This window comes from Bufo bufo, chromosome 2 (genome assembly GCF_905171765.1).
Source record: "Bufo bufo chromosome 2, aBufBuf1.1, whole genome shotgun sequence".
NCBI lineage: Eukaryota > Metazoa > Chordata > Amphibia > Anura > Bufonidae > Bufo > Bufo bufo.
The window spans coordinates 331,533,620-331,556,989 of NC_053390.1; the positions used below are offsets into that span (position 1 = coordinate 331,533,620).

The following is a 23,370-nucleotide window of genomic DNA, read 5'->3' on the forward strand; positions in this document are numbered from 1 at the left end:
AAAGCGTAATAAGCCACTCACCACGTCAAGGTCGCCTCTATTTGAGTGGTCCCTAACTCTAGTTCCTACCTGTTTATGGGCCATGACAGCCACACAAAGTCCAGGGAATGCAGGTCAGCGTGCACGCCAAGCACACTCTGCTTTTAACCCCGTCCGGTGCCATTACAGCTTTCATCGGATCCAGGGATGCAAGTACCAACATGCACGCTGAGCCCACCATATACTTCTCCTGGAGCCAAATGGCTACTGGTAGGTTCTATACAAGCAGACTCAGTTTTATACTGACTTTAAAACCAGCCTCCAGGACAGATTGACTGGTCAGGTGTGCATGACTCCAAGGAGATCGCCACGCCTCCAATATATACTACAAAGAAAAAATGTGGGGAATTGGGTCAGCACAACCTGCCTGTAGGTGCACATCACTATGGCGAAATACATATACAAACGAAAAATACAAATGTGATAGCACTCTACATCCAGCAATTTGCCTCCATGCTGGATGAGGCATTGGAAGGCTTACTACGCTTTGGCCAAAATGTGGCAAATTGCTGGATGTAGAGTGCTATCACATTTGTATTTTCCGTTTGTATATGTATTTCGCCATAGTGATGTGCGCCACATACAGGTTGTGCTGACCCAATCCCCCACATTTTTTCTTTGCAGTATATATTGGAGGCGTGGCGATCTCCTTGGAGTCATGCACACCTGACCAGTCAATCTGTCCTGGAGGCTGGTTTTAAAGTCAGTATAAAACTGAGTCTGCTTATAAAGAACCTACCAGTAGCCATTTGGCTCCAGGAGAAGTATATGGTGGGCTCAGCGTGCATGTTGGTACTTGCATCCCTGGATCCGATGAAAGCTGTAATGGCCCCGGACGTGGTTAAAAGCAGAGTGTGCTTGGCGTGCACGGTGACCTGCATTCCCTAGTTACATTTTGATTGAAATGGACGGGGGGGGGGCGACTGGTTCTCATTAAAGAGACCCAGTGGGTGTATGAAAACTTTCTTACAGACAGTGCTCCATGGGAAAATATATGCAAATTAGCTCATATTAGTCAAACCAGAGACTTCTCCAAAAAGAAGAGCAATGGATCTGCCATCCAGCCAATCAGCACCCTGCTCTGTGTAAGAACAGCTGTCTACAGATGAGGCGCTCTTCCTTTTGGAGTAGTCTAATAGTTCTACATACAGCTGTTGGTTCAGTGAGAATAGTACCCTATGAGCTGAAATTCCATAAATCTTTCTTCCTCCAGGGCATTAAACCAGATATCTGTTTTATCCCGAAATCTAAATACCATACCTTGGACAGAGCTGACTTGCTTGTTGGTACTCCCCACATTATATCCACAAGATAGGGTATAATAATTAGATCAGCAGGGGTCTTATCACAGCCGCCCCCCCCCCTCTCCCCCAATGATCACAAGAATAGGTCCCCTACAAAATGAACAGAGTAGCAGATGAAGCATGAACTATTGCTCCACTTATTGCAGTACTTGGCTATCTCCGGCAGTCTCAAGGAGATGAATGGAGCGGCAGTGCGCATGCTCAATGATGCACCGGCGTCTCATGCCCACCGCTGCCCTGCTGTTCCCTGCAGGCACAGGTGCCATGCTATTCACTCAGGCGGCCTTGTCCATTCCCGCTCTTCTCCTAGCCAGTGGTGGTCTCAGCCACTGGTACATTTATTAATGGTTTTACAGACAGAACAGTTTTATGGAAACTAATAGTTTTTGTTTAACATTTTGCTTTTACTTCATGTTTTCATAAACAAAATTCAAACATGCCACTAAATGGATTGTTCAGGTTCTAGATATTGATGGCCTATTCTCAGGACCCTATCCTACACAGCTTCCCACTTCTGGCTCCGTCCACTGTGTTGCTTCTAGCACTGGTGTGTGCCATGTTTGTCTAATCGGTGTGAGTGTCGGACCCCAATGATCTGGTATTGATGGCCTATTCTCAGGACCCTATCCTACACAGCTTCCCACTTCTGGCTCCGTCCACTGTGTTGCTTCTAGCACTGGTGTGTGCCATGTTTGTCTAATCGGTGTGAGTGTCGGACCCCAATGATCTGGTATTGATGGCCTATTCTCAGGACCCTATCCTACACAGCTTCCCACTTCTGGCTCCGTCCACAGTGTTGCTTCCAGCACTAGTGTGTGCCATGTTTGTCTAATCGGTGTGAGTGTCGGACCCCAATGATCTGGTATTGATGGCCTATTCTCAGGACCCTATCCTACACAGCTTCCCACTTCTGGCTCCGTCCACTGTGTTGCTTCCAGCACTGGTGTGTGCCATGTTTGTCTAATCGGTGTGAGTGTCGGACCCCAATGATCTGGTATTGATGACCTATTCTCAGGACCCTATCCTACACAGCTTCCCACTTCTGGCTCCGTCCACTGTGTTGCTTCCAGCACTGGTGTGTGCCATGTTTGTCTAATCGGTGTGAGTGTCGGACCCCAATGATCTGGTATTGATGGCCTATTCTCAGGACCCTATCCTACACAGCTTCCCACTTCTGGCTCCGTCCACTGTGTTGCTTCCAGCACTGGTGTGTGCAATGTTTGTCTAATTGGTGTGAGTGTCGGACCCCAATGATCTGGTATTGATGGCCTATTCTCAGGACCCTATCCTACACAGCTTCCCACTTCTGGCTCTGTCCACTGTGTTGCTTCCAGCACTAGTGTGTGCCATGTTTGTCTAATCGGTGTGAGTGTCGGACCCCAATGATCTGGTATTGATGACCTATTCTCTGGCTAGGTTATCAATATCTAGAACTCAGCCAACCCCTTTAAAGATGTATATTTCTATGTTATAATGTTGGTCAATATTTAATTAAAGAACTATCTCTGTAGAACTGAGATTATAAAATACAAAAAAGTTCCATATGGCAAGCGCCTGATCGAATACAAGCATTGCGTGCAGTAATAATATCATAAAACAGATCTATAAAGGAGGAAATACTGTGTAGTCATCTTAAAGGAAAACCTTCATTATTACCGGACTCCTTATCTATACACATAATCCAGATATCCAGTTTGACTTTATGACATGTATACTACTACCCCTGGGTAATTCATTCTTGCTCTTTACAGCATTTTCCTTTACTTAGATCTATTTTATAAAATGTATGATGAATTACTCCGAGAGCATCAGTCTATGAAGGGGTCTTGATATCTGTTTTCAGAAACTCCTTGGTCTCAGTACACCCCACAGATAAAAACCTCTGATGTGACACTATGACATATCTAAAGTTCTTGTGAAGAAGTAAGTCAGTTTAACTAAAATGTTGCCTTCTTTTCCTTGGCTAAAATGATGCGTTCTGTTTTTCAGACTGAAGGTACTTCATCTCTATGGCTGCCGTGTGTCTCCTGACCTTGGGTACCTCAAAAAATTTAGCAAATCATTCCAAATTCTTCATGATTTGTCTATACCAGCTGCAAACATATTAGGAGAATAAATGTCACTTTACAATTCAAATATTGTATGTGTTGTTAGCTGTATATATATGTAATAAAAGAATTTCATAAATATTATCTACATGTCTGTGTATATGATGAACTGATGACATCAGTGGGTGCCGCCCTATAAGGTAAGACCCTAATTAGACTCAGGTTAAGCAGATGAAAGGTCCTCTTTAAAGGGAACCTGTCACCTGGATTTTGGGTATAGAGCTGAGGACATGGTTTGCTAGATAGCCGCTAGCACATCCGCAATACCCAGTCCCCATAGCTCTGTGTGCTTTTATTGTGTCAAAAAACCGATTTGATACATATGCAAATTAACCTGAGATGAGTCCTGTCCCTGACTCTTCTCACATACAGGACTCAGGGACAGGACTCATCTCAGGTTAATTTGCATATGTATCAAATGTTTTTTTTTTTTACACAATAAAAGCACACAGAGCTATGGGGACTGGATATTGCGGATTTGCTAGCGGCCATCTAGCAACCCATGTCCTCAGCTCTATACCCAAAATCCCGGTGACAGGTTCCCTTTAATGGAGAAAAGGAGGCAGCCACCTCTCCAATAATTTCAGTGGGCAGCTGACGGGTGCTTTGCATTGATGAAAAGGGGTCTCTAAATCCATATTGTACCAGAAAAGTTCAAGATAGGAATGCCCCTTTAACATGTGCTGTGTGACAATGGAACACAGGCACAACCTTGTTTAGAAGGGTTCTCTAGTTTTGAAACAATTCTGGACAGTCGCCCTCCCTGCTAAGTGTGTGCAGGGAAGCATACTTACCAGCTCCTCGCCACACAACTTCCAGAGTGGAAGAACATCACATCTGCCACTGCAGCCAATAATGTGTGCCACACGAGGCACATGGCACAGTGACCAGCTAATTGGGGGCATATCACTTCTGCGACTGCTGCTGGGGGGAGTGGGGGAGGAAAATAGTTTCGAAGCTGGACAACCCTTCCAATGTCTAACAAAACAGCCTGCTAAATTTAGATCCAAAAATGATCTTAGGTAGGAATCCAGGTTCATGTGGGCCCTTGGGCGATAAAGTCTCGGCCCCCTTGTGGCATTTTAAAATGTGCCCCCTCACAGTAGATATGCCAAAATATGTGCCCCCTCACAGTAGATATTCCAAAATATGTGCCCCCCTCACAGTTGATATGCCAATATATGTGCCCCCTCACAGTAGATATGCAAAGATATGTGCCCCCTCACAGTAGATATGCCAATATATGTGCCCCCTCACAGTAGATATGCAAAGATATGTGCCCCCTCACAGTACATATGCCAAGATGTGTGCCCCCTTCACAGTAGATATGTACCCTCTTACGGTGGATATGCTAAGATATGTGCCCCCTCACAGTACATATGCTAAAATGTGTGCCCCCTTCACAGTAGATATGTACCCTCTTATGGTGGATATGCCAAGATATGTGCCCAGTGCTCCCTTCACAGTGGTTATGCCCAGATGTGCCCCCTTCACAGGAAGTGAAAAAAAAAAAAACTCCTCGCCTCAGTCACCTGGCTCCTCCCATGAGCTGCGCTCCCCATCAGCAGCAGCAGGATACTGTGACACATCTTGCTGCTGTGTAGGAGGAGCAGAGGCTGATTCCCAGCCTGCCCTGCTCCTCCTCCTACACAGATCAGCAGGACCATGTGTGTGGACATTGTGCTGCTGCTGTCGAGCGCTGGCAACTTAATGGTGGAGCAAATAGTTCCCTGCTTCAGTGGCGTGACTATGGTGTTTGGCACCCGGGGCGGGTCCTTTTTCTCCCCCCCCCCCCCCCCAATACTTTAAAAAAAATTGTACTCCCTCACAGTAGTATTGCCCTCATTGTACAACCTTCACAGTAGTTTTGTACAGATGTGTGCCCCCTCACAGTAGTTATGCCCACATTGTGCCCTCTTACAGTAGTTATGCCCTCTCTGTGCCCCTTTCACAGTTTAATGCCCTCTCTGTGCCCCCTTCACAGTAATAATCCCCATTGTGCCCCCTTCACAGTAATAATCCCCATTGTGCCCCCTTCATAGTAATAATCCCCATTGTGCCCCCTTCATAGTAATAATCCCCATTGTGCCCCCTTCATAGTAATAATCCCCATTGTGCCCCCTTCACAGTAATAATCCCCATTGTGCCCCCTTCATAGTAATAATCCCCATTGTGCCCCTTCATAGTAATAATCCCCATTGTGCCCCCTTCATAGTAGAAATCCCCACTGTGCCCCCTTCACAATAATAATGCCCACTGTGCCCCCTTCATTGTAGTAATGCTCTCTGGCTCTGTGTCCCCTCCATAGTAGAAATGCCCATTGTGCCCCCTTCACATTAGTAATGCCCTTTGTGCCCCCTCCAGAGTAGTAATGCCATCTGAGCCCCCTCCATAGTAATAAAGACCTCTGTGCCCCCTCCATAATGATAAAGACCTCTGTGCCCCCTCCATAGTAATAAAGACCTCTGTGCCCCCACCACAGTAACAGTCATCTCTGCCCCCTCCATAGTAATAAAGACCTCTGTGCCCCCTCCATAGTAATAAAGACCTCTGTGCCCCCTCCATAGTAATAGTCCTCTGTGCCCCCTCCATAGTAATAAAGTCCTCTTTGCCCTCTCCATAGTAACAAAGACCTCTGTGCCCCCTCCATAGTAATAAAGACCTCTGTGCCCCCTCCATAGTAATAAAGTCCTCTGTGCCCCCTCCATAGTAATAAAGTCCTCTTTGACCCTTCTGTATTAAAAACAAAAAAACACAGTAACTACTCACCTTGTCCCGTTCCTGAAGCTCACATACCTCTCTTCCCTGCAGGCACAGTTCGCTCTGCAGCACTGTGTGGGCGGAGCTTATGCAGATAACCGGGTTGCAGGCTCCACCCACACAGGCTGGCAGCGTGATCCGTGGCTTCAGGCTGAATGATGGAGCAGGGAGAAGTCTTCCAGCTTCACCATTCAGAGCACGGCTGGCCTGAAGAAGGGGAGGAGCGTGGGGAGCTGAGCGGTGAGTAACAGGACCCAGCTCCCAAAAAAAATGTTAATAGCAGCACTACGAAAAAATGAAACCTTTCTTGTGGTGGTGCCAGCCGTGTTGGGAGCCAGTCTGAAGATCCCCCTTGGATGCGTCGTATATGAAAAAACCGCAGCACTCGCTTGTCTTCAATTATGCAGGATTTATTCACCAACAAAAATGTGACGTTTCGACCGTCATGGTCTTTCTTGAGAAAGACCATGACGGTCGAAACGTCGCATTTTTGTTGGTGAATAAATCCTGCATAATTGAAGACAAGTGAGTGCTGCGGTTTTTTCATATATGAAGGAGCCAGCTCCCTGCGCTCCAGCAATGAGTGCTTCCACCTGTATTGATGGAAGCGCTCATTGCTTCTGGCCTCTGGCAGCTGTGCTGTGGTCCCCCGCAGGAGCTGTGGGCCCCGGGTATGCTGGGTGCTGACACCGGCCTTGAATACAGACATAGCCCCCCCCCCCCCCCCATCTTATGTTTGTCAACAGTCACTTTATGGGTGGATCGGTGGCAAGAACCTTCTGGAAACACCTGTAGCAAGCACACATGGTGGCCCAAGTCACATTAGTCATAATGAACATATCGCTTAAAGGGAACTTGTGAAACAATCTACAGGTAGCATGTTATAAGGCAGGAGGAACTGAACAGATTGATATATAGTTTTGTGGTAAACGTTTTAGTAAAACTTGTAATTTATACATTTATATCCCTACTCTTTCTGGGCTTTAAAGTCCAGGAGACAGTCCTATCAGCTATCTCTGTATACACAGTCATAGAGGACAGGCTGTCAATCACTGATAGGACCGCCGCCTGGACTTCAAAGCCCAGAATGAGCAGGAAAATAAATGAATACATTACAAGTTATTCTGAATCTTTTCCCAAATACAGTCAGGTCCATAAATATTGGGACATCGACACAATTCTAGCATTTTTGGCTCTATACACCACCACAATGGATTTGTAATGAAATGAACAAGATGTTCTTTAACTGCAGACTGTCAGCTTTAATTTGAGGGTATTTACATTAAAATCAGGTGAACAGTGTAGGAATTACAACAGTTTGCATATGTGCCTCCCACTTGTTAGGGGACCAAAAGTAATGGGACAGAATAATAATCATAAATCAAACTTTCACTTTTTAATACTTGGTTACAAATCCTTTGCAGTCAATTATAGCCTGAAGTCTGGAACACATAGACATCACCAGACGCTGAGTTTCATCCCTGGTGATGCTCTGCCAGGCCTCTACTGCAACTGTCTTCAGTTCCTGCTTGTTCTTGGGGCATTTTCCCTTCAGTTTTGTCTTCAGCAAGTGAAATGCATGCTCAATCGGATTCAGGTCAGGTGATTGACTTGGCCATTGCATAACATTCCACTTCTTTCCCTTAAAAAACTCTTTGGTTGCTTTTGCAGTATGCTTTGGGTCATTGTCCATCTGCACTGTGAAGCGTCTAATGAGTTCTGAAGCATTTGGCTGAATATGAGCAGATAATATTGCCCAAAACACTTCAAATTCATCCTGCTGCTTTTGTCAGCAGTCACATCATCAATAAATACAAGAGAACCAGTTCCATTGGCAGCCATACATGCCCACGCCGTGACTCTACCACCACCATGCTTCACTGATGAGATGGTATGCTTAGGATCATGAGCAGTTCCTTTCCTTCTCCATACTCTTCTCTTCCCATCACTCTGGTACAAGTTGATCTTGGTCTCATCTGTCCATAGGATGTTGTTCCAGAACTGTGAAGGCTTTTTTTTAGATGTCGTTTGGCAAACTCTAATCTGGCCTTCCTGTTTTTGAGGCTCACCAATGGTTTACATCTTGTGGTGAACCCTCTGTATTCACTCCGGTGAAGTCTTCTCTTGATTGTTGACTTTGACCCACATACACCTACCTCCTGGAGAGTGTTCTTGATCTGGCCAACTGTTGTGAAGGGAGTTCGGTCATCCACCACTGTTGTTTTCCGGGTCTTTTGGTGTTGCTAAGCTCACCGGTGTGTTCCTTCTTTTTAAGAATGTTCCAAACAGTTGTTTTGGCCACGCCTAATGTTTTTGCTATCTCTCTGATGGGCTTGTTTTGTTTTTTTCAGCCTAATGATGGCTTGCTTCACTGATAGTGACAGCTTTTGGGATCTCATCTTGAGAATTGACAGCAACAGATTCCTAATGCAAATAGCAGACTTGACATGAACTCTGGACCTTTTATCTGCTCATTGTAATTGGGATAATGAGGGAATAACACACACCTGGCCATGGAACAGCCGAGAAGCCAATTGTCCCATTACTTTTGGTCCCTTAACAAGTGGGAGGCACATATGCAAACTGTTGTAATTCCTACACCGTTCACCTGATTTGGATGTAAATACCCTCAAATTAAAGCTGACAGTCTGCAGTTAAAGCACATTTTGTTCGTTTCATTTCAAATCCATTGTGGTGGTGTATAGAGCCAAAAATGTTAGAATTGTGTCAATGTCCCAATATTTATGGACCTGACTAACTATATATCAGTCTGCTCATCTCCTCCTGCTCTATAACATGCTGCCTGCAGCTCACACCATGTTCAGTCTGACAGGTTCTCTAAAGGACTGCTCTGAGATTTGAATACTGATGACCTGTCCTCAGGATAGGTCATCAGTATCTGATCGGTGGGGGTCCAACGATAATCGGTCACGTGGCCTAGACACAGCTCAGCCTCACAGAAGTGAATGGGGCTGAGCACGTTACAGAGCACAGCCGCTGTACAACATATGGCGCTGAGAAGACCACTGCACTCACAGGAGCGCCGTTGCCTTCTCCAACAGCTCATGGGCGGGGGTCCTGAGAGGGTGTCCGACCCACACTGATCAGATACTGATGATCTATCCAGAGGTCATCAGTATCAAAGTCTTGGAAAACCCTTTTAAATCTAAAGTAATAAAAATGAATGACTGTGATGTTTATTAAGGGTATCATGAATACATATTTTTAATAAACTAGCATAATGAATTAATTAAAAAAACATTAAATCATTGGGGGAGGGTGAACATGGAAATAGAGGGGGCAATTGCAATTAAAAAGAGACTACCCCTAAAAACACAGCCTTAAACGTTCAGGGCAGTATAAGGCCCCTTTGACACGACCGTGACGGATTAAGTCCGGATGCGTTCAATGAAAAATGTGCGATTTCGTAGAATACTCGCTGGTGTGAAAGGGCCTAACCCTTCAGCCAGAGCAATATGACAGTGACTGAGCCCCCATGTGCCCCCCAAGTGATTGCTACAGGGGGCCCTTGTCATGGAGGCATATGATGCAGGCACTTTATGAGTGGAAGTTGTTTAGGGGGTCATCTGAAGCAGTCGCTTTCTGGGGGTATCTAGGGCAAGCATACTGTATATTGAGGCATGAGTGGCAGGCAGTAGCAGGGGGTAGGGTTTTTTGCTAAGCATTAGGGGAGGGCACACAATATATACATGTAGCTGCTCGGGGCAGTAGAGGTAAATACACCCAGCTGTTAGGGCGGTAACGCAACGTCTACAGTCCAGCCCGCTCAGACACTGGCATGCAGCGGCTGTGAGGTGAGGACACCTGACCGAGGAGGCGGGCGGCCGGGCACCGGGCCAGACTGGCACAGGGAGGAGTGCATCCCCGTATAAGTGAGCGTCAGTCCGCGGCTGCTGAGTTTCGGACCCCTCAGCTCTGGATGGAAGAGAAGGGAGACTTGTCCAGGCTCCGCACCCTCTTCCTCTCCTTTGATGCCAAGCGCTCTGGGCGCCTGGGGAGGGAGGACTTCTCGTCGCTGTGTGCCGAGCTCCGGGTGACCCCGTCCCAGGTGGAGAACATCTTCAGGCGCCTGGACAGGGACAGGGACGGCTCCATTACCTTTGAGGATTTTGTCATGGGTTTCCGAGGGACTCAGGGTTTCCAGATGCCACAAGGGAACCAGGATCTGTCCACCGTGGAGCCAAAAAAGAGCCACCGGATCTCTGAAAGTGAAGTCCTGGAAGAAGAGAACTTCAGCCCAGCCTGGAAGGACTTCCAACTCCGGCTGGGGGAAGAGTCCAACTACATCCCAAGGTCAGTGCCAGCCTGCCAGGCAGTCCCACCTAGCACCTAACCCTTCTCTTCTTCTGGAGACACCCATTAAGACATCTGTTCCACTGGCACAGGTTGTCACCTAGCTTTCCCGGACTCCTGATAGACAAATATCCCTCTTTATACAGTAATCCTCCGGTGGGGAAGGGAAATTTAGATAAGATCAGACCTAACCCCTGTGAGAATGTATATCCTGGTGATTATCTCCCTTCCATACCAGACCAGTATGACCAGTCATTGCAGAAAATACACTGGAAATGATGAAAATGTAGCCACTTTCATGGGATTGGGGATTTGTTGCAAATGTGGGATTTTTGCTGTGATCAGAGCAATTTTCCATTGGAACGTTTGCCAATCCTGTGGCAGATTTCTTGCAGAAATGTCTGTATCGTAACGAATGCATTTTAAATGCCCTTAAAGGGTTAAATCGACAGCATTGGAGGAGAGTCGCTCCCTGGCAAAGCTGGCATGCAGGTGACTTGCTAACCTGCCCACTCAGGGCACCTGCAGAGCCATGCCCTTGTTTCACCCATCCACTGTCCAAGCCCCTGGAACCTGTCTACACTGCATGTTAAAAGAGTGTCCATCTTAGCAGATTGGCCGAGAAGGGTCACATGACCTGCCATATGGAACCAGTAGTAGTATCTATTAGCTTGTTATTACCAGGAAACCTCGATGCCTCTTTTCAGATTTTTAGGGTACTTTCACACTTGCGTTATTCTTTTCCGGTATAGCGTTCCGTCCTAGGGGCTCAATACCGGAAAAGAACTGATCAGTTTTATTCTAATGCATTCTGAATGGAGAGCAATCCGTTCAGGATGCATCAGGATGTCTTCACTTCAGTCACTCTTATGGTATTTGGCCGGAGAAAATACAGCAGCATGCTGCGGTATTATCTCTGTCCAAAATTCCAGAACACTTGCCGGAATGCCAGATCCGGAATTATATTCCATTGAAACGCATTAATGCCGGATCCAGCACCAAGTGTTCTGGCAAAACGGATCCAGCTTTCCGATCTGCGCATGCGCATACCTTTAAAAATGCCAAAAAATAAATAAATACCGGATCCGTTTTTCCGGATGACACCGGAGAGACGGATCCGGCGTTTAAATGCATTTGTTAGATGGATCCGTCTACAAATGGTATCCGTTTGCATACAGATTTCCAGATCTGGCAGGCAGTTCCGGCGACGGAACTGCCTGCCGGATCTTCACAACGCAAGTGTGAAAGTATTTTTAGACAGATCGACCTGTGGATCTCCAGCTATTGACCTGCATTATACCACGGGGCAGAAGTTCTCCAATCCAGAAGGACATGATAGGAGTTGCAGATCCTTCCGTTGGACACATTGCACACACGTCACCAGCTCCCAGGGTGTTTGTGCAGGCACTTGCATGACTGAGCACTGATCTCAATACAGAGCTACCACAGTAGTAGTAAGGTCAGTTCTTCATGGAAGAGTTCACATCTACCCCATCTACAGAGGTCCTTCAGGAAGAGCCTCTAATGTGCTCTGCTTTCCAGTTCTCTGAAGCCAGTGACCAGTCCCCAACGGCTTCGTCTGGGCAGATGTTTGCCTGTTAATTGGTGTTGGTGAGATGGCCGTCTGTCCATATACACTTTAGACTTGTTGGTTAGCATGAGGGTCACTCAGTGGATTACCGAAGGTCTGCAATGTGGGCAAACAATTCCTTCCTGTTCAGAATTTTGTCTGTTTTTCCACAGTGTGTTGCTGAAACGAAAAAAGCTAGTTTTTCATGGTGTGAAAAAGCACCGGGGGAATTTATCACGTCCTGCACTCCAGAATTCTCGCTTCAAAATGATGCATACTTTGCAACTTTTTGGGCTTATTTATGACATTGTGCATTTTTACACCTCTCAGTCCACTTTGAAAGATGGATGGGAAAGTGGACGTGGTTAGTCTGTCCAGCTGATTTGAAGAGGTTCTCTGACCATTTAACTTAATTATTAGTTCATAATAACCTGTGGAGGTAAGCTCTTGTACCTCGTACCTACCCACCCTTACTCCCCCAATCCCAACTGGATACGTCTTCTTTTTCTGTTCAGCTGCATTAAAGTCAATACAGCGGAACAGGAAGAGAAGTGGCCACATCCAGTCAGGACCAGGGCAGAAGAGCCCGCAGCGCGCGAGAGGGAATGGGGGAGCGGGTGAGGGTAAGTACTATTCAAAATAGCTTCCCTCCACAGGTTATTACAAACTACTAATTAAGTTAAATGGCCAGAAAACCCCTTTAAGCCAGATTTATCAACTGCGACTTTTTAAAAAGCCACAAAAATGGTCACAATCTTCCCCCAGTAAGACCATGTTCACATCTGCGCTGGTTATTTCCACTGTTCTGTTCTGTTAGAGGAGCAGAACAAAGAAAATAACTGAAACCGATGGAGACAATCAGACCCCATTGACTATAATAGGGCTCCGATTAGTTTCTTTTTTTAGCAGAAAACAAAGTACTCCATGCAGGACTTTTTGCCACTCATTTTTGAAGAATCTTCAATGGAGGCTCCAAACGCAGATGTGAACTTGCCCTAAAGGGGAGGTATAGGAAGTGTGCGGTATTTTATACATTTTGTGCAAATCACTGCAATGCATACTCTTGCAAAACTGACTTTAAAGAGTAACTACACTTCACATAAACTTTTGATCGGTGGAGGTCCGAGTAGTGAGACCCCCACCGATTGCTACAAGAAGGATGTAGAAGTGCACGTTGAGCACTGTCTCTCCTTGATGCTGAAGATAGACTTTCTATTGAGGCCATCTTCACTGTTGTCTTCAGCACTGAGAAGAGACTCATTGTTTTAGTGATCTGCAGGGGTCTCAGTGCTCAGACCCCCATTGATCAAAACCTTTGATATGTCACTTTGACTTAAGTGTAGTTCTCTTTACCTTATTCCGTTCATGATAAATCTCACTCAGTGGGGGAGATTTATCAAGACTGGCGTGCCCATACGCCTCTTGATCTCCCTGCACTGGCAGGAGATGTGCCTAGTTTATTAATGCCTCTGTAACTACAGTTCACTTCTAAGGGACTGTTTCCATAATTCCAGCCACCACAGCTTTCAATCACAAGCTGGATCCGGTGAAAAGAAACTTTTTGGAGAGAGTTGGGGAGCTTCATTTTTTAGATAGGTGCAGGTCCTAAAGGTGGGACCTCATCCATCACACATCTATGGCATATCCTGTGGGTATACCGCAAATGTCTGGGATGAGAATACCCTCTGTGATTTGCCTCTTTCTCTTAGGGTACGGTCAAGTTTTTGCATGCAGTTTTGGAAGCCAAAATCAGGAGTGGATCATAAAAGAGGAGAAAGTATACAGGACAGATACGACATTTTGGCTTCAAAAACTGCATACAAGAACTTGACGGTGTGGCCGTACCCTTAGAGCATTTTTCAGGTGCCCTACTAATGCAGAACCAGAGGGTACTTGTCAAACCCCCTGAAGCATAGCAGACATCTGTGCAGCCTGTGTCGGGACAACTGCCATATTGAAAGAAAAGAACAGGGTGTCCTGTCGACTAGATTGCTTGTGAAAGATTGTTGAGGATTGATTTGAAACATGCTGATGGATTACAGTCCACTTGAGATGACGGCATACCACGGAAGGACTTGACCCTTGTTAGACGAACTGGCACACAACGGGGTGTAGACAGGATTTTCTCAAGGTGAAGGGAGACAGTTTAAAGAAGCACTCCCACAAAAAAATTTATTCTCTGACCTGTTAGAAAGATACATGATGTAAACTGTAGTGAAGGTAATCTTCTTACCAGTTACTGTATTTGTGAGGTACAACCTCCCTCCTGATCCTCAGCTGTGTCATGTGACCAGCACTCTGATCTCTAACTGACATAGGACAGGAAATCAGTTACTTCTCTATTAAAGGGGTTATCCAAGTTATCCAATTTCTCAAAACTCCCCCACATGTGCCGGGCCCCTCACCGGTAATATACTTACCCCTCTCCCAGAACCGCTCCTGGTTCCCGCACCGCCGCTGCTGCTTCTCCCTGCGCACGGATGAAAACATGTGGTGTCGGCGGGGGGAAGAGCAGTCAATGGCAGTCCTATGAGAATGACATTGAGGCTGCCATAGGAATACACAGAGAAACTGTCTTCCTGTCCACTCATAAGATGCTGTGTTATTTGCAGAGTCAGAATTATGGTCACATGACACAGCTGGGGATCAAAAGGGAGGTTATCACAAATACAATCATTGGTAAGAAGATTACCTGCATTACAGTTTGCATCATGTGACTTTCTAACAGTTCAGAGAATAAATTTTTTTTGTGGGAGTGCTAAATTCATTAGGAAATATCCAAGTTGGCTAAGTTGTGCTAGTAATGCTGCACCTAGAGAGAAGACTAGAAGACTTACTGATGACGCCGACAGTCTGGAGTAGCTCTCTTCCTTTCCTGCGGCTGTATCGGGAGCCCTGGCACAAAGGTGCTAGTGGACGGCAATGCTCTCCACCTCGGACAGCTGGCAGTATTAACTCTATGCCTCTGTAGGTAGGTCAGGGAGCTGGGCACTGCCCCTTCTTTGCTCTATTAAAGCGCCAGAATTTTTTTCCTCTCTGGATTGTTATTTAGACCCCCAGGCTCTAGCATTGCTCATGATAATTCAGCTTCCTGTTTCCTTCCCACACTGATCATGGAGGTGAGTTCAGGGAGGGAGAGAGAGGACTGTGCAGCTGTAGCTGTATGCACAGTTTTCTCTATGATCGAGCAGACTGATTCAGGTGTATGCTGGTCACATAAAAAGGGGCTGACATACCTTTCTTGCATTGTGTCCGCCCCTGCTCTAAAGCTTTGGTTGGGTTGCTGAGACAAAAATTTGATCCTTCTCTTGGATCAACTATTCAGTAGTCCTCAGTTTATCTGACCTCCTTATTGCCACAATGCCACCTTAGCAGACTACTGCGTTGGTGCAAATGTACCTACTTGTTCAGCTTTGATGAGGCATCACACTGAGCCTCCTTAAAAACCCTATTCCTTAAGTTCTGGTATATATGTATTTCTGAGTAGGAATGGCTTATTATGTACTTGTTTTAACTATCACTTTTTTTCCTTTCTGTAAATAAATCTTATTGTCTAATATATTTTGTGTTTCATTTCATCCCCATTTTATGCTCTCTGCTTTCTACCAGTGAAAGTGGAAAGGAACTGAAAAACAAAATATCTTCAAGAGTTCAGTAACTATTCATTATATGAGGATTAAGATTGATTAAGCTGAAACTGGAAAACCCTATTTTTTCAGGTCTAAAGCTTGTAAATCTCAGTCATGGTGAATGAGCCTGGTAACTAGAGCCTTTTCTTGTGTAGTGGAAACTGCTGAGAACCACAGCTCACCCAGGGAGATTAGAGCTCCAGATCCCTCTGTTATAAGGTGCTTCACTCTTAGGCTGCGTTCACACGGGCGAGATTTCCGCGCGGGTGCAATGCGGTAGGTGAACGCATTGCACCCGCACTGAATCCTGACCCATTCATTTCTATGGGGCTGTTCAGATGAGCGATGATTTTCACGCATCACTTGTGCGTTGCGTGAAAATCGCAGCATGCTCTATATTCTGCGTTTTTCACGCAACGCCGGCCCCATAGAAGTGAATGGGGTTGCGTGAAAATCGCAAGCATCCGCAAGCAAGTGCGGATGCGGTGCGATTTTCACGCATGGTTGCTAGGTGACAGTCTATTCACTGTATTATTTTCCCTTATAACATGGTTATAAGGGAAAATAATAGCATTCTGAATACAGAATGCTTAGTACAATAGCGCTGGAGGGGTTAAAAAAATAAACAAATTAACTCACCTTCTCCTCTTGATCTCGAAGTTCCCGGTCTCTTCTTTACTTAATGATGAGTTGTGGGCTAAAGGACCTTTGGTGACATCAGATCACATGCTCCTATCACATGGTCCATCACCGTGGTGATGTACCATGTGATTGGAGCATGTGATCTGACGTCACCAAAGGTCCTTTAGCCCACAACTCATCATACCGGGAACTTCGCGAACAAGCGGAGAAGGTGAGTTAATTTTTTTATTTTTTTTAACCCCTCCAGCGCTATTTTACTAAGCATTCTGTATTCAGAATGCTATTATTTTCCCTTATAACCATGTTATAAGGGAAAATAACACAATCTACACTACAACTAACCCAAACCTGAACTTCTGTGCAGAAGTTCAGGTCTGGGTACCACAGTCGGTTTTTTATCACGCGCGTGCAGAACACATTGCACCCGCGCGATAAAAACTGAACATCGGAACGCAATTGCAGTCAAACACCGGGACGCATCCGGACCTAATCCGGACACGCTCGTGTGAACCCAGCCTTACACTGACAGTGAATGGGGTGTGGAGCTGTTATTGCCAGGACGTGTATATTACTCACTAGCACAGTCCAGTCCCATTATTATGATCACCAGCTAATATCTGCTGTACAGCATATATCCAGTACAGCAGGGCTGGCCAACCTGCGGCTCTCCAGCTGTTGTAAAACTACAACTCCCACCAAGCCCTGCTGGTAAGCTAATAGCTGTAGGCAGACGGGGCATGATGGGAGTTGTAGTTTTGCAGCAGCTGGAGAGCCGCAGGTTGGCCATCCCTGCAGTACAGCATGGACAACAGCTTGACCAGCTGGTAGTGATCAATATGTCCTGGTAGGTTGTCACAGGTCTCTGGAGATGCTGATTGCAGTGCATCCCACAGCTCCTGGAGGGTCTGTGAGAAAGGATCCATAGAGCAAATATGACAATTGAGATGGTCCCAAAGATGCTCAGTTGGGTTCACATCTGGAGAATTAGAGCGCCAGAAAGACTTGGTTATGCTCTACCAAACAATGTTGGGCATTTCCAGCCATGTGACATGTGGCATTGTCCTTACTGGAAGATCCCATCTAACCTATGGAAGACAATCAGCATGCATGGGTGTACGTGATCTACAAGGATGGATTAATATTTAAATCAATTGAGAGTGCTTTCCACCTGGAGGAGTGGGCCCAGAGAAGACCACGTAAACATTTCCCAGACCATAATGCTGCCACCACCAGCTTGTGTTCCTCCAGCAATGCTTGCAGGGTGTTTGTTCACTGATGTTTCTCACCTGACACACCAATGTCCATCCATTTGATGAAGCAGAAAATTTGACTCATCAGATAATGCAACCCTTTGCCACTCAGTGGAGGCCTAATTCCAATACTGCCACAAAAATTGACTTTTCTGCCGATGCAACTTTGTTAACAGAGGTGCATTGACCAGCCATATTCTTCAGAGCCCAATATGCAGTACGGTTCACAGAACTGTTGTTTTAAACATATACGTCTGGTAGCCCCATGTTCATTTTGGTGGTGAGTTGCTCCACTGTGGGGTTTCAGTCCACTCTCATACACCTTCGTAGCCAATGTTCACCTCTTTATTCGCAATGGTGCCATTTGTCAACTCATGATACACTTTCACCACAGCAGCACGTGAACAGTTTACAAACTGTCCGAAAGCCCATAATCGCCCCATTACAGCAACGAGGGATATGTATGCCGACAGCCTATCACATACCTTATATACCGTACCCACCAAGCCAGCTCACAACACATGACCTCCTTCATGAGCTACACACTGCCGTCGAAAGTAGGTAGTGGTCATAATAATGTGACTCGACCATGTAGAATGTGATAGTATTAGCAGTATTGAGCAGTACTATATGTGCAGTCCAGTATTACATCTGTTGACCTCATGGTCCCTGAGAAAGGGACTGAACCGTCCCTGAAATGGACCACAAGTTATCAATACGTTTTCTTGTGGAGAACCAAACTAACTGTGAATGTGCACCTTCATCGGATGACAGTGCTCAGTTTTCCTGTCTTTTTCATCTAGTTTATCTATGTGTGTTTACACTCAGTATTGCACCTTGTTATGTTTGTGATGAGAAACACTTCAGAATTCATCCTGCTGCTTTTGTCAGCAGTGACATCATCAATAAATACAAGAGAACCAGTTCAATTGGCAGCCATACATGCCCACACCATGACACTACCACCACCATGCTTCACTGATGAGGTGGTATGCTTAGGATCATGAGCAGTTCCTTTCCTTCGCCATACTCTTCTCTTCCCATCGTCTTCTCTTGATTGTTGACTTTGACACACATACACCTACCTCCTGGAGAGTGTTCTTGATCTGGCCAACTGTGGTGAAGGGTGTTTTCTTCACCAGAGAAAGAATTCTTCGGTCATCCACCACAGTTGTTTTCTGTGGTCTTCCGGGTCTTTTGGTGTTGCTGAGCTCACCGGTGCATTCCTTCTTTTTAAGAATGTTCCAAACAGTTGTTTTGGCCACGCCTAATGTTTTTGCTATCTCTCTGATGGCTTGCTTCACTGATAGTGACAGCTCTTTGGATCTCATCTTGAGAGTTGACAGCAACAGATTCCAAATGCAAATAGCACACTTGAAATGAACTCTGGACCTTTTATCTGCTCATTGTAATTGGGATAATGAGGGAATAACACACACCTGGCCATGGAACAGCTGAGTAGCCAATTGTCCCATTACTTTTGGTCCCTCAACAAGTGGGAGGCACATATGCAAACTGTTGTAATTCCTACACCGTTCACCTGATTTGGATGTAAATACCCTCAAATTGCGGCCTCATGCATTTTTTGCGGCTCGGGTGCGGATCCATTCACTTCAATGAGGCCGCAAAAGATGTTGACAGCACTCTATGTGTTGTCCGCATCCGTTGCACTGTTCCGTGGCCCCCGCAAAAAAAATATAGCATGTCCTATACTTGTCCGTATTGCGGACAAGAATAGGCATTTCTACAATGGGCGGCTTACGTTTTTTGCGGATCCACGGTTTGCGGACCGCAAAAAACGGCATGGTCCTGTGCATGAGGCCTAAAGCTGACAGTCTGCAGTTAAAGCACATCCTGTTCGTTTCATTTCAAATCCATTGTGGTGGTGTATAGAGCCAAAAATGTTAGAATTGTGTTGATGTCCCAATATTTATGAACCTGACTGTATATACAGTTGAAACTATAAGTTTACATACACTATATAAAAAGACACATATGCATGTTTTTCTCAATATCTGACATGAAATCAGAATAAACCTTTCCTGTTTTTGGTCAATTAGGACTACCATAATTACCGTATTATTATTTGCCAGATGCTAGAATAATGAGAGATAGAGAATGTTTTAACCCCTTCCCGACCTATGACGTACTACTACGTCATGGGAACCACTGCGTTCCCGCAATTTGACGTAATAGTACGTCATGGTGATCACGCGGGCACTGGAGCGGTGCGCGCGTGATCACTGCAGGGGTCCGGCAGTTCATGGTAGCCGGGCCCCTGCTGTATCCGCCGGCATCGCTGTAAAAACCGATGCTGGCGGATTAACCCTTTATATGCCGCGGTCCACGCTGACCGCGACATAGAAGGGGTTTGTGTCGGGTGAGTGATCGCATCGAGTCCCCGCGCTGCTGTGGCGGGGACCCGATGCGTGACAAGGCATCCCGATGCTGTGCAGAGGCTGCCCAATGCCTTGCACGGCATCGGGAACTGCCTTCTACGGGAACCCGAGGAGATCCAGCTTCAGGCTGGGTCTCCTAGGCAACCTGTTAGTGTATGACTCAGTGTCATACACTAACAGGCAATGCATTACCATACAGATGTATTGTAATGTATTGCAGGGGGGATCAGACCCCCAAAAGTGAACATCAGAAATAAAGTAAAGAAAAAAAGTGTTTTTTAATAAAATTAATAAAGTAATAAAATTTATAAAGTAAAAAAGAAAAAAAAAACGCCCCTTTCCCCTTATTTTATAATAAAAAACAGAAAAAACAAACAAAACCCACACATATTAGATATCGCCGCGTCCGTAATGACCGGCTCTATAAAATGGATCCGCCCTTTCCGATAAACACCATTGAAAAATAAAATAAAAACGCTGTAAAAAGTCATTTTTGTCACCTTACATCACAAAAAGTGCGACACCAAGCGATCACAAAGACATATGTCACACAACATGGTATCAATAAAACCATCACCTCATCCCGCAAAAAATTAGCCCCTACCTAAGACTATCGCCCAAAAAATTAAAAAAATATAGCTCTCAGAACATGGAGACAGTAAAACATATTTTAAAACTGCTATTATTGTGCTAAAGTAAAATACATTAAAAAAAATACATATTAGGTATCGCCACGTCCGTAACAACCAGCTCTATAAAAATATCACATGACCTAACCCCTTGGGTCAGGGATGGGCAAACTGCGACTCTCCAGCTGTTGTAAAACTACAAATCCCATCATGCCCAGTCTGCCTACAGCTATCAGCCTACAGCAGGGCATGATGGGATTTGTAGTTTTACAACAGCTGGAGAGCCTCAGTTTGCCCATCCCTGCCTTAGGTGAACACCGTAATTTTTATTTTTTTTAAACTGTGTAAAGAAAAAAGCAATTTTTGTCACATTACATCACAAAAGTATTGCCACGTCCGTAACGATCTGCTCTATAAAAAAAGTCACATGACCTAATCCCTCAGGTAAACGCTGTAAAAATAAATAAATAAAAACTGCGCCAAAACAACAAATTTTTTGGTCACCTTGCCCCATAAAGTGTAATAATGAATGATCAAAAAATAATATGTACCCATAATTGGTACCAATAAAATCGTCAGTTCACTGCAAAAAATGCACCAAAATGATACGCAACTGACAATACTAGCTAATTCCTCAGGCCGATGTTAAAAGCTGAGAACTTTGCCAATATCTTCCAGTCAGGAACATATCGGAGCCCCTCATGCACCTCATGCACCACGTCACGGTGTCTCAGCACGCATGGGGTCCTACCACTCAACTGCTCGTGGTGTGTGAACAGGGTCTGAACAGTGCAATTAACTCACAGCCAGGCTCTCACTTGCCTTCTTGTGGTGCGTGCGGTCCGCATCCTCCATTGTACGCATTTTTTGCTGGGGATTGCCGTTGTCTGCGGACCGCATGCGGAGGAATTGCTCCCTCGGTTATAGACACGCTACAGTATATGGGTTTGGAGCATTTTTTACCCGTTTAGGCCACTTTTTTCAGTGAGTTTTTGTCCTTATGTGTATGGAATGTGCCACTTTATTTTGTTGGTAACATTCTTTTGCACCTGGTAGCTTCTGTGTCACATGGTCTGTTGTGGGTGCGGCTTCTGTGTCACATGGTCTGTTGTGGGTGCGGCTCACAGCTTTATTTTACCTCACAGTGCATTGGTGATACCACTATAGAGGCATGTGAGAGCCTGGCTGTGAGTTAATTGCACTGTTCAGACCCTGTTCACACACCACGGGCAGTTTAGTGGTAGGACCCCATGCGTGCTGAGACACCGTGACGTGGTGCATGAGGGGCTCCGATATGTTCCTGACTGGAAGATATTGGCAAAGTTCTCAGCTTTTAACATCGGCCTGAGGAATTAGCTAGTATTGTCAGTTGCGTATCATTTTGGTGCATTTTTTGCAGTGAATTGTGTATGTATATTTTTTCATCTGCACAATGTATCATTTTGTGTAAGATGTTCTTGTGGTGCATGCGGTCCGCACCGGCATCCTCCATTGTACGCATTTTTTGCTGGGGATTGCCGTTGTCTGCGGACCGCATGCGGAGGAATTGCTCCCCCGGTTATAGACACGCTAGTGTATGGGTTTGGAGCATTTTCACCCGTTTAGGCCACCCGTTTCAGTGAGTTTTTGTCAATAAAAACGTCAACTCTTTCTGCAAAAAATTAGCCCCTGCACAAGAGGATCGACAGAAAAATAAAAAAAATAGAGCATTCAGAAAATGTAGATACAAAAACCTAATGCTTGTTTCCAAAAAAGCTTTATCATGTAAAAGTGAAACAAACATCATAGAAAGTAGACATATTTGCTATCATTTAGTCCGTAACAACCTGCTCTATAAAAATAGCGCATGATCTAACCTGTCAGATGAATGTTGTTAAAAATAAAAAATAAGAACGGTGCCAAAACATCCATTTTTTGGTTACCTTGCCTCACAAAAAACGTAATATAGAGCAATTAAAAATCATATGTACCCCAAAATAGTACCAATAAAACTGTCACCTTATCCCGTAGTTTCCAAAATGTGGTCACTTTTTTGAGTTTCTACTGTAGGGGTGCATCAGGGGGGCTTCAAATGCGACATGGCATCTAAATACCAGTTCAGCTAAATCTGCCTTCCAAAAACTATATGGCGTTCCTTTCCTACTGCGCCCTGTAAACCGCAATATCAGGGTAATAAATATTGAGTTTTATTTCGCTGTTAACCCTTGCTTTGCTACTGGAATTTTTTTTATTAAAATGTAAAATCTGCCAAAAAAGTGAAATTCTGAAATTTCATCTCCATTTTCCATTAATTCTTGTGGAACACCTAAAGGGTTACCAAACTTAGTAAAATCAGTTTTGTATACCTTGAGGGGTGTAGTTTCTAAAATGGGGTAATTTTTGGGTGGTTTCTATTATGTAAGCCCCACAAGTGACTTCAGACCTGAACTGGTCCTTAAAAAGTGGGTTTTGGAAATTTTCCGAAACATTTCAAGATTTGCTTCCAAACTTCTAAGCCTTCTAACGTCCCCAAAAAATAAAATGTCATTTTCAAAATGATCCAAACATGAAATAGACATATGGGAAATGTAAAGTAATAACTATTATATGAGGTATCACTATCTATTATTAAAGTAGAGAAATTGAAATTTAAAAATTTGGGAATTTTTCAAAATTTTGGGTAAATTTGGGATTTTTTCACAAATAAAGGTGAAATATATTGACTCAAGTTTATGACTATCATGAAG

General features: G+C 45.0%; 2 protein-coding genes across 2 annotated transcripts in view; both read left to right on the top strand.

The window, feature by feature from the left end:
• LOC120990861 (F-box/LRR-repeat protein 7-like) overlaps positions 1 to 3,459 on the top strand; it is a 69,194-nt gene extending 65,735 nt beyond the window's left edge. The window contains exon 7 of the mRNA XM_040419745.1: positions 3,333 to 3,459. Coding sequence (XP_040275679.1) covers positions 3,333 to 3,459 — 127 coding nt within the window. The remainder of the gene's footprint in view (positions 1 to 3,332) is intronic.
• Positions 3,460 to 10,062: 6,603 nt separating this feature from the next.
• The window catches only part of RASEF (RAS and EF-hand domain containing), a 101,958-nt gene continuing 88,650 nt past the window's right edge, over positions 10,063 to 23,370 (top strand). Inside the window, exon 1 of the mRNA XM_040417040.1 lies at positions 10,063 to 10,525. Coding sequence (XP_040272974.1) covers positions 10,152 to 10,525 — 374 coding nt within the window. The 5' untranslated portion in view covers positions 10,063 to 10,151. The remainder of the gene's footprint in view (positions 10,526 to 23,370) is intronic.